Source organism: Podarcis muralis, chromosome 6 (assembly GCF_964188315.1).
Source record: "Podarcis muralis chromosome 6, rPodMur119.hap1.1, whole genome shotgun sequence".
Classification (NCBI taxonomy): domain Eukaryota; kingdom Metazoa; phylum Chordata; class Lepidosauria; order Squamata; family Lacertidae; genus Podarcis; species Podarcis muralis.
In genome coordinates this window covers 16,751,678-16,766,761 of record NC_135660.1, presented here as the reverse complement: position 1 = coordinate 16,766,761, position 15,084 = coordinate 16,751,678, and the positions used below count along the sequence as shown (strand labels likewise).

The 15,084-nt window shown below is 44.4% G+C and overlaps 1 protein-coding gene across 2 annotated transcripts in view; it reads right to left on the bottom strand.

Annotated features, from left to right (window-relative positions):
* Positions 1 to 496: 496 nt before the first annotated feature.
* GOLIM4 (golgi integral membrane protein 4) overlaps positions 497 to 15,084 on the bottom strand; it is a 54,882-nt gene continuing 40,294 nt past the window's right edge. For both annotated transcript variants that reach the window (XM_028731482.2, XM_077929792.1), the window contains 7 exons: positions 13,410 to 13,648; positions 11,502 to 11,578; positions 11,045 to 11,163; positions 8,705 to 8,872; positions 6,970 to 7,038; positions 5,088 to 5,168; positions 497 to 3,966 (listed from right to left, as the gene is read on the bottom strand). In XM_028731482.2, coding sequence (XP_028587315.2) covers positions 3,802 to 3,966; positions 5,088 to 5,168; positions 6,970 to 7,038; positions 8,705 to 8,872; positions 11,045 to 11,163; positions 11,502 to 11,578; positions 13,410 to 13,648 — 918 coding nt within the window. In that variant the 3' untranslated portion in view covers positions 497 to 3,801. The remainder of the gene's footprint in view (positions 3,967 to 5,087; positions 5,169 to 6,969; positions 7,039 to 8,704; positions 8,873 to 11,044; positions 11,164 to 11,501; positions 11,579 to 13,409; positions 13,649 to 15,084) is intronic.

The following is a 15,084-nucleotide window of genomic DNA, read 5'->3' as shown; positions in this document are numbered from 1 at the left end:
CATCATCCTTTCCCAAGGCAGGAACAGACTGAAGCTTCCTCCGAGGTTCTGTGAAATTTGTTCTAGAAGACTGAGCTGTTTTTTTACCTTCTTTGACGAAGGGCTTCCTATAATTAAAATGTAAATAGTCTGCACCAACTGAAGTCGGTTTAATAAAATATAATTTTCTCGACCATCAGCACAACATTATGTTTTTTCTCTTCCCACCAAATAAAATACTTTGCTCTTGTGTCAGAGCAGATGCAGTCAAGATGATCCATATGTGAACATTTCTGACTAAAGATGAAACAGGAAATACTTAATATTTGCAAGCATTCCTTACCTGCAGTTTTATCCATTCATTGTCAGAACAGCTGTGAAAGTGCCACCAGAACAATAACAAAAAGAGCACCAGACTAACATAGTGGTCAGTTTTGATTCTAGCTTTTATTGATGACCCTAAAATATGCCTCAGAATAATTAAATACTGCCCCATGGCATTAAAAATACACACAAATGTATCAAAATATTTGTATTCCGAAGATTATGTACATATCATACACTTTACAGTCATTTATGTAAACAGGAATCTCTTTTCTCCGTGTGATAAATCTTTTTTTTGTAACCTCAAATCCGCACACACACACAGTCCTATGAAATGTTAAGAGTACCCCTACTCTTAAATATATATATATAAAGGAAATAGTTCAAAGCATCTACAAAAGCAAAATTAATAATTAGGTTAGTACAAAAATGAATTATATTACATTCATATAAAAAAGTTAAAATAGTAGCCTATGGGTCATATATATGCAATTTCTTAAAAGATGGGAGGAAGTGTTGGAGCCAGCCCAAGACCTTTTGCTTCCAAAATGTGAAGCATAAGATGGTGCCTCTATCCCAATCCATGTGTAGAAGCTAACTGGCCTGACAGATTAATCTTACTTCCAACATTGGCCGCAGACATCATCTTCTGCCACATCTGTGGGTGGGAGGTTAGCTCAGCAGCCAAAGGGCAGGTCATGTGGCACACACAATTCTGTCCTCCAATACCTTATCCCATTCCCTGCTCACTAGTATCCCTAGGAACAGAAGCGCATGAAGGGTGGGTGGTGCAGCATATTCATGGATATAAGCTCTACAACTCAGCTACGATCTTACAAGCCCACGATCACAGAACTTGCCACCTGTCCTCAGACAAAGCAGCAGTCACACATTGTGTCGCCTGCAGAAATCACAGCTATGCACTACACCGGCACCGCTGAGGTCCTAATTTCTGGCTAGGCCATTGTGAACTGTTGCCCGTTAACCTGGCCCACACCCGTGATGCTAACCGTACAAGATTGCAGGTGGGTAGGCAGAAGGAAACAGGTGAGTCATTCTCTTGGCCCATGTGGTCACCGTTAAAATTGTAGGAGAAACAATAATATTAGTGGGAGAATAAGAAGCAACAGAGTTGATGGTCCAGTGATTCAGGTACGGTGGGGCTAGTCTATCACTGCTATCAATTCCCAGTGTCTGACATTTAACAATGATGACTTGATTTTTAACCCTTTTGAAGCCAATGTACCATCACATTAAAAAATACAAATAAAATACGTAATAGGGGTATGCAGCATATATGATCTGATTGCGGTCCCCAGTTTGAACCCTTAGAGGGATTATGCGGTATAGGACTTGTGTGGCTAAAGATGTGTATCCTCCACCATGCCAGGAAAGAACCACCCATTTTATTTCTGCCAGGTGAAGCCTTTCCGCTTGCCTGGAAAGCAGCACATCATTAGGGAGGTGAGGAATATGGACCTTGTAAGCAGTCCAGTGTACCACATTTTGTACCACACACTTTTCTAACATAAAATAGAGCTACTGATCCGAGTATCAACAGATCAACATACCATCCAATTACTCTTTTTTCACATTCTTTTCATTCTTCTGTCAAACATAATAAATTTTATTTGAGGTTAGAGGAAACCATCATCTCCACCCACTTATGATAGGAAAGGTCTGGTTTCAAATCTCATGTTAGCCATATATTCAGTATATGCCTTAATGCTATCCAGTCTTTTACAATGGCTAAGCGACCAGAGGGCAAGAAGAAGAAGAAGAAGAAGAAGAAGAGGAGGAGGAGGAGGAGGAGTTTGGATTTGATATCCCGCCTTTCACTCCCCTTAAGGAGTCTCAAAGAGGCTAACAATCTCCTTTCCCTTCCTCTCCCACAACAAACACTCTGTGAGGTGAGTGGGGCTGAGAGACTCCAGAGAAGTGTGACTAGCCCAAGGTCACCCAGCAGCTGCATGTGGAGGAGCAGTGAAGCGAACCTGGTTCGCCAGATTACGAGTCCACCGCTCTTAACCACTACACCACGCTGGCTCTCTGGCAAGCCACCAGTCTCCTGCCTTCTTATGCATTTATTTGACCTCCTGCCTTCCTTACTGACATCATGACTAAGATTCAAGCCAACAGTGGAAGCCCAGAGAAGGGGAGCTTTTATGCACAAGAGGAGAATGGCTTCAATGACCCCCTGGGTAACCTCCAGCCAGCTGTCTTCTTTAAACATTAGGCTACATCCATTTGGAAATAAGAGGACAGTATTGCTGGTTTACCTTACAAGGGTTGTGGTAAGGATTACTGAGATAATATATGTGAAATACTCCTTTAGCCCTTAAGAAAGGCACTTTACGGTCTACAAACAAAAACAAATCCCACACAACTTTTTGAGAGGTGCACAATGCTAAAGAAAAAGAAATTGTAACTGTGACTTCAAAATGTGTGTATCATATGATAAATAAATCAAATGGGGGCGATCTAGATCTATCTTCTTTTGATCTAAAAGGGATTTGAGTGGTGGTAGAGTCATACCCCAAATATGTTTACTCAGAAGTAAGTTTCATTGTTTTCCTTGGGGCTTATTCCGAGGTTGCAGCCTGAGATAGGGCAATAAGGCTAAGGACAGATCTATCTCCACCAGCACATGACAACAATGTTGGGGTCAGATGTACGATGGCCAAGTCTACATGCGCATAATATTTGAAGCGGTAAGAAGAAACCCTTTGATCCATCTATACTTTATGGCCTGCGGTAACACACTTGTGTGAGTTAGGTACTGCATATATATGGGTAAGACCAAATGTCTGCATTGAGCTAATCCAATCAATTACACCTCTCTAGGAAGCAGAGCAACAAGAGGGTGTGAAAGACCCGCAACATGAGTCCCACCCAGTGTGTGCATGAGTGTCACATGCAAAGGGATTCAAACACTGCCATTTTTGGCACACTCACAACTGCCAAGTGATATTCACTTAGATGCTGCAGATACTGTGCTGGCCAAATTCATTCAGATCAAAATGAATACACAGAGGTGCTCGAATGTGCTGTCCCGTAGAGAGCTGGATGTAAAATCCAGCATCTCACAGAGATATGGGTGCAACTCTGCAGCCGGCCGTTTCTCAAACCCCAAGAGATTAGGCACTAATGTTCGGTCCCCCCTAACCCCCAGAAATACACCTGAAAGCTAAAGTCTGGTCACGGTTTGGACAATGCCAAACAGATTTAAGTTGAAACTGATCCTCAAACTTCTAGAAAAGAAACAGTATAAAAATAAGGAGGAAAAATAAGGGGGTTGCCACCTCACCTATTTGTTTTTGTCACTTAAAATCTTGTACAAAAGGAATGCTAACCTAAAATATTGCATTTGTATAAAACCACAAAGACTTCTAAGAGAAAAAATTTAAATTATGTATACATATAAAAAGGCCTTCTCTAGCAACTAAAAAATTTCTTCTTTTTTCCCAAGCAGATGCCATTTTGCAGCTCAAGCAAGAATCACATTTCCCCTCGTCTATGAGCCTTTGCTGCCACAGCGCCACCTTCCTCTTCTTCCTCTTCCTCCTCTTCCTCCTCGTAGTTCTCATCACGGCCTTCTTTACGATTATTTTCCTCTTGGACTTCTTGCTCTTGCTCTGCACCTTCACTCATTTTTTCTTCAGCCTGGCAGCATGAGAAAATAATAACCCCAGAACAAAGATAACAAAAGAGAAAACTATTCAGCTTTTTGGAAAACATGTATTTGATGATAAAACTCTGCAGCATTTGCTATGGCGAAATATTTCTTCACACACACACACACACACACACACACACACACACACACATACACCAGTCACAGCACAGAACAAAACAGGATTATTGTGCTACTGCAGGCTGTTGAAATTCTATGATTACTAAAGCCTTGAACCGAACTATCCTCTGCTGGGGGAGATCAAGTTGTGACAAACAGCTGGAGCAACATATTGTGCTCTTTTAAGACTCCCTTCAACCCTATTGCTATAAATTCTTCTAAAAAGAATACCAATAATTACACTTGAGGTTTGGGCCAATTAACCTGTCCAACATTGTCAACTGATCACATATTGTTTGACAAAGGTCAAATAGTCCAGGGAAACAAGAATGCCCTGGTGTTCTTTCCATTGCATCACGGAGGCCGTTCAATAGCAACTGCAAGAGCGCAAGCTGCTTGCTCCTCAGCCTGGAGTAGTCGGGGTCTAGGGCCGCGTTCAAACAACCTGCTTGTAGCACAAAACATGTTGTGTTTCCTCAATCCAGAATCAATTGTGCTCACCCTCAAAATGCTGCTAGATTGATTCCAGATCCTGCTGTCCACAAAGTTGGGTGTGATTACTTGATATGCCTTTTGAAAAGCCTCCTCTTCTCTTAACTAGGTGACCCATGCCTTCTCCTCCCTGCACATGCCCCAGGTGAATTGGCGAAGGAAGTGGCAATTACAATCTTGGCATATGCTTACTCACACTGCCACTGGGCAGGTGAATGAACACACACACACACACACACACACACACACACACACACACATTTCTGGGAGTGCCTATATCTGTTTTCAAATGAACACACTGTGGGGTAATGCGGAATTAACCCGTGATGAGCTTTCCTTTCTGGAATGAAACCAGTTTGTCCTTTTTCTCATTTTATACGTAGACCAGTAGTGTTATGCAGACATCTCTAACCTCGATATTCAAGGAGCAGGAAGCACACAAAGCCTCCCTTAAACCACCCATTTTATCAAGCGCCCCCCATCTACGCAGTGTGCCTACATTTTCATCATTTTCGCCGTATGGCTCCTCGCCGTTGTGATCCAGCTCCCTCTTCTTCTCCTCAGTCAGATCTCCCTGGGCCTGAAAAGAGACACATATGCCCAGTTGGAAGGGAAGTAAGAACCCATTCGAAGCCACCTAAGGTTTTGTGGCCATTTATTCATTGCATTTATATCCTGCTTTTCTCTGTCACTGGAACGCAAGGTATTGAGAAGAGGTGGTTTTTATACACAAACAATCCAGTCCAACATGACTGCACAACCTCTTTGGATAATTAGTTTAATTATCCTCCTCATTTAATCCCCACAACAACAACAACCCTGTAAGGTAGGTTAGGCTGCTGAGAGGCAGTGACAGGCCCAAAGTCACCCAATGAGTTTCATGGTTGAGTGGGGATTTGAACCCTCATCTCCCAGGTCCCAGTTCGGCACTCTAACCACTATGCCACACTGAAGACATACCTTTGCAATGCATAATAGAAGGAGAAAACATTCATTAAATACATATGCATATAGGAGGGCCCAAAGTGCCTTGACCTGCAGAAAAAGGGGGGTTTTCTCCTCCTATCTCCTAGAATATGCTTTGGTTCATTTCCCAGCCGCTAGAACTCAATTGTACTCAATATATTCCATTTTCTTTCTCCCGTATCCTACAGGGAAGGGCTGCAGTTGAGTGTACAGCAAATCTCTTTCTTTTAAACTGTTTTTAATGTGGTGTTTTTTATTTATTTTAAAAAATGCAGTAACCAGCCTTGGGACCGTATGGTAAAGAATGGGTAAGGAACTTAAATAGTAATAATACAGATATATGCTGGCAATCAAGAGAGCTGTTGCTTTGGCTCTTGTCGATGTTACCATACTTTTCCGTGTATAACATGCCTCCGTGTATAAGACATCGGGGACTCAAATTTAAGAAAATGGGGGGAGATGGCACAGAGTTGTTCAGCTTTTGGCGGGGGGTTACCCAGGGTTGTTGGGCTTTTTAAGGGGGGATTGCCAGAAAATGGCCTCCCATCACCAGCAGAAGCTGCCAATCGCCCAACCAACAACCAGAGCGTCAGCCAATCAACACCACCCATTGACGCAGCAACCAATAACACACACAATAGCCATGGCCATGGCAACAACCAATCAAACGTCCACCCTATGCACTACCCATGTATAAGATGACCCCCACTTTTTAGCATGTTTAAAGAAGAAGATGAAGAAGAAGAGGAGGAGGAGGAGGAGGAGGAGGAGGAGGAGGAGGAGTTTGGATTGGATATCCCGCTTTATCACTATCCGATGGAGTCTCAAAGCGGCTAACAATCTCCTTTCCCTTCCTCCCCCACAACAAACACTCTGTGAGGTGAGTGGGGCTAAGAGACTTCAAAGAAGTGTGACTAGCCCAAGGTCACCCAGCAGCTGCTTGTGGAGGAGCGGGGACGCGAACCCAGTTCACCAGAATATGAGTCTACCGCTCTTAACCACTACACCATACTGAAAAAAACAGACTTATACATGGAAAAGTTTGGTAAAGGTAAAGGGACCCCTGACCATTAGGTCTAGTCGTGACCGACTCTGGGGTTGCGGTGCTCATCTTGCTTTATTGGCCGAGGGAGCCGGTGTACAGCTTCCGGGTCATGTGGCCAGCATGACTAAGCCGCTTCTTCCGAACCAGAGCAGCGCACGGAAACACTGTTTACCTTCCCGCTGGAGTGGTACCTATTTATCTACTTGCACTATGACGTGCTTTCAAACTGCTCGGTTGGCAGGAAAAGGTATGGTGCTTATCCCATTTTTAGCACATTCTTCCTCCAAAGCACTTGTGATGCATACATTCTGCTCCCCCGCCCAGCTATAATCCTCACAACCAGAGAAGTGTGTGTCCTCAGGTTCCTTACCTCTTCTTCTCCCTCCTCCTGGTACTGTTCATCCACATTGTCTTCTTGCTGATCAGGGTTACCCACCATCTGCAGACAAACACATTCCATAGCTAATATCTCCAATATCACTCAAAACCATGCACTGGCTGACTTATTGAAAATCAATTCCAGGGCATCCAGGAGAGGCATAGCTACAAAAAAAGAGGAAGGATGCAACATGGCAAGGATTTGATTTCCAATGCTCACCTTTCACGAGGGGGTCTGTGCAGGTATAGTTTTGTTTTGTCTTTTAGCAGCAATTAATGTTCCTCTACCGGAGTTTATAGTTAAGAAACCAACCATAGTTAAAGCTAGCCACAGTTTTATTACAACCAGGACTTAGTCACCCTGGACTCCCTTTGGGGAGGAAGAGCATGGTATAAATCTAACAAATTAAAATAGATTTGTGTAACATAAACCCAATATTTCTACTCATGCACTCAAAGGAGCTTATGCATTTTGCAATCAGTGAGCAAAAGTGACCGATAATGGATGCAATAATGGAATACTGAAAGGTATGGTTTTTGTAAAGTATGCAGGGATTTATGACATGTAAAATGAACCATGGAAAGAGAAGAATGATATCTTAAGGATGTAAAATTAGTATTTTAAGTTGTAAAACAGAAAACTTAATAAAATTCTATATATACAATGCAAAAAAGTGACTACGTTAAAAGGGGACCTGGAAGAGGCAGAAATTACCATTTAAAAGCAGTAGTAAGGAAAGACATGCTTGCAGCATAACCCTATATGTGAGAAGTAAAATCGGCCGTGTTCAATGGGGCTTGTTCTAAACTATGCTTTTAGCATTCTTTTGAAAATGGTCAATGAACGGCAAAGCATTTAAAGCACATAAAAAAATCCTGGTTACAAGGGAGCCCATTGCCACAACAAAGACTCGTGTCAATGCAACATTCATTGTGGTTAACGGGAAGAGGGAGCAATTCCAGAGCACATTCTCGAACATTTAAGCTTAATAGGACACTACCCAGAAACCTGACATATGCTGCCCTGAATAGGATCATGAAAGGTAGAGGTAAAGGTACCCCTGACCATTAGGTCCAGTCACGGACGACTCTGGGGTTTGGGTGCTCATCTCGCTCTATAGGCCGAGGGAGCTGGCATTTGACCGCACACAGCTTCTGGGTCACGTGGCCAGCATGACTAAGCCGCTTCTGGCGAACCAGAGCAGCGCACGGAAACACCATTTGCCTTCCCGCCGGAGTGGTACCTATTTATCTACTTGCACTTGATGTGCTTTCGAACTGCTAGATGGGCAGGAGCTGGGATCGAACAACGGGAGATTACCCCGTCACGGGGATTCGAAGCGCCAACCTTCTGATTGGCAAGCCCTAGGCTCTGTGGTTTAGACCAGGATCATGAAAGAAAGGTGTAAATAAATGAAACAAATCAGCTGCGGCAAACTTCACATGTGGTCATTTTAGGAAATTATCCTTGTTGCAATTGGAAGGAAGGTGTGGCAGAATGCAAAGCAGAGCAACCCCATGGAAGCCTAATGTCATGGGAAACTCACTTTTGTCTAGAAAAAAACCCTCAATGACCAGCAAACAGGTCAGGCGTTGTAATGCATTGTGTGTGAGGTGAAATGCCTATTTGAAATGGCTATTTCACACATGCAGGTCATCCCTTGAAGCTGCAGCCTTTGTTTGAAACAGGGCCTCCACTTGATAGCTATGGCCTTTTGTATACTGACCACTAAATGTTCTTCCATTTCAGGGTTCCCTTGTTTTGGGTTATTCGGCTTCAGTTGCTTATTCTCATCAGGCAGGTTCTCTTCCCTCTCCTGCTCTGCTTCCTCAAACTCATCTTCCCCTTGATTGTTGGGGTCATCAGCTGGGTTGACATCATCCCCGGCTGTCTTCTGCATTTCAAGAGAATTTCAGTAAAGAATCAAGTGCATTTCACGACAACCTCGCCTTAGGTCCATATCCAACACATCACTCAGACCTGCTTTAGATTTTCAAGAGCAGGCAAAGTCACAATCTATGGGTTGTACTCAATGAAGCCCTATCCAGAATAGACTCACTGAAATTAAGTCATTCCCATTAATGTCAACGGGTCTACTCTGAGTAGCATTGGTATTAGATACTACCTTACATTTCTGATTTTTTATTTATTATTTATTTATTGAATTTATATACCGCCCTATACATGGGGGTCTCAGAGCCATTCACCACAAGGAGACATATACCCAGATGCAAATCTCCAGTGGCTGCAAATTAAAAAGTTTGGTGGGCAACCCAGCCTACTCTCAGCTGTTGAACTGAGTGTATGGGATGGCAGCTTAGAGGCCTTCACCCAAAGACCGCAGGATCAGGGCCAGACTTCTTGATCCTTAAAGTAGCCCTGTGAAGTAGGTCAAACCAGGAGAGAAACTGACTTGCCCTAGTAGGTTTAATAAAGACTTACAAGTTAGTACACCCATGGTAATTCTTTACAGCATCCACTCCCAGTCAAGGGGCACCACTATAAGAGGAGCAAGTAGGCAGGTGCTCACTGTGTTAAAACTGACAGGGCCATACTGATCTGAGCACATCTCTTCCTACTTCCAAGCTTGATCCATCAAGCCTGTGTAGCATAGCAGCTAAGAAAGCCCAACAGAGACTCCATCTCCTCAGAGTATTGCGAAAGAACGATGTCAATCAGCATTTGAGGATCTCCTTCTACCGGTCAACAACAGAAAGTGTCCTTTCATACTGCATAACGGTGTGGTACACTGGTTTGACATCAACTGATAGGAAGTGCCTACAGAGGCTGGTGGATACAGCACAAGATATTATGGGCTGTGCCGTGAATCCGCTGGATGAAATAGCGGGATGAAAGAACGTTGCCTCTGGAGAGTGAGGAAAATTATCAGGGATGATTCACACCCTGGCCAGCACTTTCTTGATCTCCTGCCCTCAGGCAGAAGATATAGAGGCATGATTAGTCGCACCAACTGGGTAAAGAACAGCTTCTATCCGTGGGCTGTTAGGCTGCTGAATGAAAAGATAACAACAGCGCGACTGACTTTCGGATTTGGTGGGTGTGCGTCAGTAAACAAGGGGAATTAAGACTAAGAGAGCAGAGTGGGGCTTGTTCGTGTAATCTCACTGTATACAAGTTGTACAAGTGACAATAAAGTATTTCCATATTTCAATTTCAATGTTCAGCTGCAAACCAGGAGACAATCTCACCCCTGCCATGAACTTAAGAAACTGCCTTATAAACAAGCCACCCTCTCTCACCTCAACCTTCACTATGTGGAGAGAATAATTGCCTGTCTTGCCAAGATCAGCTGGCTTTATTGCTGTGTGTGTGTGTGTGAGAGAGAGAGAGAGAGAGAGAGAGAGAGAGAGAGAGAGAGAGATGCTTGACTGCAGTCTAAATTGAGCTATGAAATGGTTTTTGTTTTAAATTCGTTGCAAATCACATTGAAGTAGCATTTGCTTAGAAAGGCAGGATATAAAACCTAAGATAAAAGCATATATATGTAAAACAAAACATGAAACACTTTGAAGACATGGAAGTGCTATATAAACGCTAGCTGTTATTATTCGTACTTCCTTCCTAACCCTTCCTTGAATTCTGAAGAAACTGATTTACTATTTCAAGATACGGCAAGATTCTTGGCCTACATTTTTGTTCTCTGATGTTACCACACCCCATTTATTTGTTTGTTTTATTGCTTTTAAGACAGGACCACCAGCCTCAGAGCTCAGCAATGTACTGCTGAATGGGCTCCTGGCCACCATCGTAGTTTTCCCAAAATGCAATGCTCCAAACATTCTGTGGAACTGTTGTTTTTCTTTTAAAAAAAATGGCTGCCACAAAATACCTGGGAAAACTTAAGATGGTGGCCCCAGTCAGTGTCACCGACAATCCCAGGCGGTACCTCTAGGCCAAACAAGCCTTGCTTCTGCCTTTCTTACAAGAAAAAGCACCTCCAGCATGGTGCTTGACACACAATTACTGATTTAGCTAGATTCACGTCTATTGATGTCTGTTATAAAATTGCAATTTTAAAATATCAATGTATGCTATTCCCACTCACCGGTTCTTCATTCTGCTCGCTCTCTGCTCGGTGGTCCAGTTCATGATCCTGTTGTCCGTTTGCATTATTGTGGTCTTCTTCCTCCGCTTCATCTGGGTGCTGGTTCTGCCGATCGTAATCTGATCAAAGGCAATTCAGATCATTCATTCAGCCCTCCTTCCATTCAGAAAGGCCGCGTAAGCGGAACACCGTATTTGTAAGCCACGAAAGAAAAAGCTTCCATGTGCAATTCAAGACGTATGAAAGTTGGATAATGTAGACAGGGAAAATTTCGGGACAACAAGATAGAGATGAATGAGCCCTACCCCTTCTCCCCTGGCCATGAAATCCAGAAATAAGCCAAGCTAGGCTTTACCTGCTTTAAATATGGCCAACCCATTGATTGCAATTTCAATTACACACATGTCTTATTTCAAAGACAGCGTTAAAGACAAGGGTTGGAGAGAACGTCACTTACTTTCTTCTTCTTCCTGGGCACCTTGTTCTTCTCCTTGCACAATATCCTGATCCAGGTTGTCGTAATGGGATTGGTGGCTGGAGAAACATTATACAAGCGGGTTAATTCGGATTCACAAGGGGATTTTTATTGTTGTTAAAACAGGGGTGGAGAACCTATTGCCCTCCAGAGGTTGCTGGACTACAACTCCCATCAGCCCCTGCCAGCATGGCCAGGGATGATGATGATGATGATAATAGTAATAGTAATAGTTTATTATTTATACCCCGCCCATCTGGAACATTAAAAGCTTCCCTAAACAGGGCTGCCTTCAGATGTCTTCTAAAAGTTTGGTAGTTATTTTTTCTTTGACATCTGGTGGGAGGGTGTTACACAGGGCGGGTGCCACTACCGAGAAGGCCCTCTGCCTGGTCCCCTGTAACCTCACTTCTCCCAGTGAGGGAACCGCCAGAAGACCCTCAGCACTGGACCTTAGTGTCCGGGCAGAACGATGGGGGTGGAGACGCTCCTTCAGGTATACTGATGATGGGCAATGGGGGTCCAGCAACAACTCAGGGGCACACATCCCTGTGAGAAAAGATGGAAGACCAATGCTTGCCATTTGCTCCTTTGCTGGGGTCTGGGCCAGCTAGGCACCTCTTTGTATTACAGAGTGTGTTGGTGGGGAAGGTAGCCTTCCGCCGTTGTGGGTTGCACCTCCCACTTTACATGTTTTGCCACAGCAACACAATGCACCCATGCGGAAGTACAGGGCCATTGCTAGCTGCACTGTGAGTGTGAGATGGCAAGAGAGGGTGCTCTTTCATGAGTGGGAACAATAACCCAACCCAGGACACCAAGTGAGTGCCCCCCCCCCAGAACACACACACACCCCTGTTTCCAGAATCCTCTGCAACGCGCAGGGATTCCATGAGGGGAACTGTGATAATGAATGCAGACTGAAGAGACGCATGTATGCAAAATCTCTCACTTTGAATGGCTGGAATGTTGTTCACTATAAAAATGCTAATATTATATTATTATTATTATTATTATTATTATTATTATTATTATTATTATTATTATTATTATTATTTATACACCGCCCATCTGGCTGAGTTTCCCAGCCACTCTGGGCGACTCCCAATCAAGTGTTAAAAACAATACAGCATTAAATATTAAAAACGTCCCTAAACAGGGCTGCCTTCAGATGTCTTTTAAAGATAGAATAGCTGCTTATTTCCTTCACATCTGAAGGGAGGGCGTTCCACAGGGCAGGCGCCACTACCAAGAAGGCCCCCTGTCTGGTTCCCTGTAACCTCACTTCTCACAATGAGGGAACTACCAGAAGGCCCTCGGCAATGGATCTCAGCGTCCGGCCTGAACCATGGGGGTGGAGACGCTCCCTCAGTTATACAGGACCGAGGCCGTTTAGGGCCTTAAAAGCCCACTATTCCACCTACTAGGCTTGCCCACCACTGGCATGTGGCCCCTGCAAGACTCCCCTAGAGGGAATGTGGCCCTGAGTCAGGAAAAAGATCCCCTGCTTTAAGGCAATAGAATGCAAAAAGGATTCCTGACAGCAGACACTTGAAAAGCCAGTTTGTAGGCGCCCATGGCGAACGCCATTTTCTAAATGCTTGCTGACAGGACATGGTACAGGTCAAGGAATGGCCCGCATCTTTATCCTGCTCCACTGGCAGCAGTGGAGAAGTGGATCGGCCTGCACCTCCTCATGGGTAGCATATTAGCAGCCTGACCCCCCCCCCCCCACAAAGGCCCTGACCTCCCAGCAGGGGTTTGAAGAAAGTACCAGAAGGTTCCAGAAGGTTCTGGCAATTCTAGTCACTGTCAAAGTCTGAGGCAACCTGAGCTAACCTCCTTTCTCAGAGGCCAACAGGAGCCAAAAGTGCATTTTAGAAAGATAACCTTAGGCGGTGTTTAAATTGCTCTTCGCCCTGCTCTGCCTGCCTGCGCAGTGTCAGCTCTCGCTCCTGAAGCTGCTGCTGCCGTAGCAACTGCTCTTGTAGTCTCCCCTGGTGCAGAGACTCCTGGTGTTCTCTGAGGCGCTTGGCCTCCTCCGCTCGCTGGACGGCCAGCCGCTGTTGTTCCAGCTGCTCCTCGTAGGCAGATTTGTATCGGGTTATCGTCTTCACCTTCGGTGGTTCCTGGGCCAAGACAAATAGCTTAAAGTAAAGACCTAAGTAAGAAAAGGCTTAAGTAAATAAAAGCAGAACGAACTGCAAGAACAGTAGCTCAGTGGAAAAGCATAGGCTTTGAATGCAGAAGGCCCAGGGTTCAATCCCTATCACCTCCACTTAAAAGAAACACGTAGCACAGGGGGCAGAAAAAACTTGTTGCAAGAGCCTGGAAGCCACTGCTAGTCGCTGCAGGGCTATACAGACGGAAGGGACCCCTACGGCCATCTCCTCCAACCCCCTGCAATGCAGGAATCTCAACTAAGGCATCCATGACAGATGGCCATCCTACCTCTGCTTAAAAACCTCCAAGGAAGGGGAGCCCGTCACTTTCTGGGTCGTCTTGAGGATTAAAAAAAAGGGAAAGGGGATTAACCCCTCCCTGAGGGGGAGAAAGGGAGAATGAAATATTGCAAATAGATTAAAACAGTAGCCTTTTGGCCAGGACCCTCCTTTATCAACGAGATCAAAGCATTTCAGGCGTTCCACCACCACTTCTTCCCCAAATCCCAGAATCCCTTACTTTCATAGATGATAGGACCAAAAATAATGGAGGGAAATGACAGGTGGATGCCCAGTCAGAAAGAGGGCTTGAAAGAAAACCTAACTCTCTCTCTGTCTCTCTCTCTCTCTCTCTCTCTCTCTCTCACACACACACACACACACACACGGGAAATTTGGGATGCTTTTAGCCAGGAAACCCTCTAAAGTTGGGCAGCAGCCCCAGGGGAAATACATTTCACGTAACGATTTGAGCATCAGCCAAGACTCTGGGCTGAGGGACACTCATGAGTTCTAATGAAGCTTGAAATACAGGATGACTTTGTTAGTCAGATAAACACCAACGAGGTCCTGGGCTGAAACCAAAGGAACAAGCAGATTTTTGCACCCCTGAGACATGACCCAGAAGGCAGAGCCATCTCTCCGAGATTCTATTTACAGCTCTACACAAAACATGACCTGTATGCACTGTACCCTTGAGATGCTCGGTTCCTTGAGGCAGGTTGCATGCAGAATTAAAATGGCCTGTCAAAATATTAGGGCACATCTGGTTGCAAGGAAGAGTGCTCTGGACTCACAAAGGTAAATGGCAAGAACAGATTCGGCCATCAAACGCAAATATACTGCCTGCAGATTACACACAACTTGTAAAGGGCTCTTTTATTATATTGCCGCTTTTATTTTTAATGATGTTTCCAGCTGGGCTAAAAGCCTTAACAAATTTAATTGACAGTAAGTTGCCTTATAGAGAGCCAGACCAGCGGTCCACCTAGTTCAGTACTGTCTACATTACTGTCTTCAGCTGGTGGGTTAAGGACCTGCTAGTGGGTCACGACCTGATCCAAGGTGGGTCACAACAGGAGCACTGCCACCATGCAAACATATTGTAAAAGGCTGAGAAATGG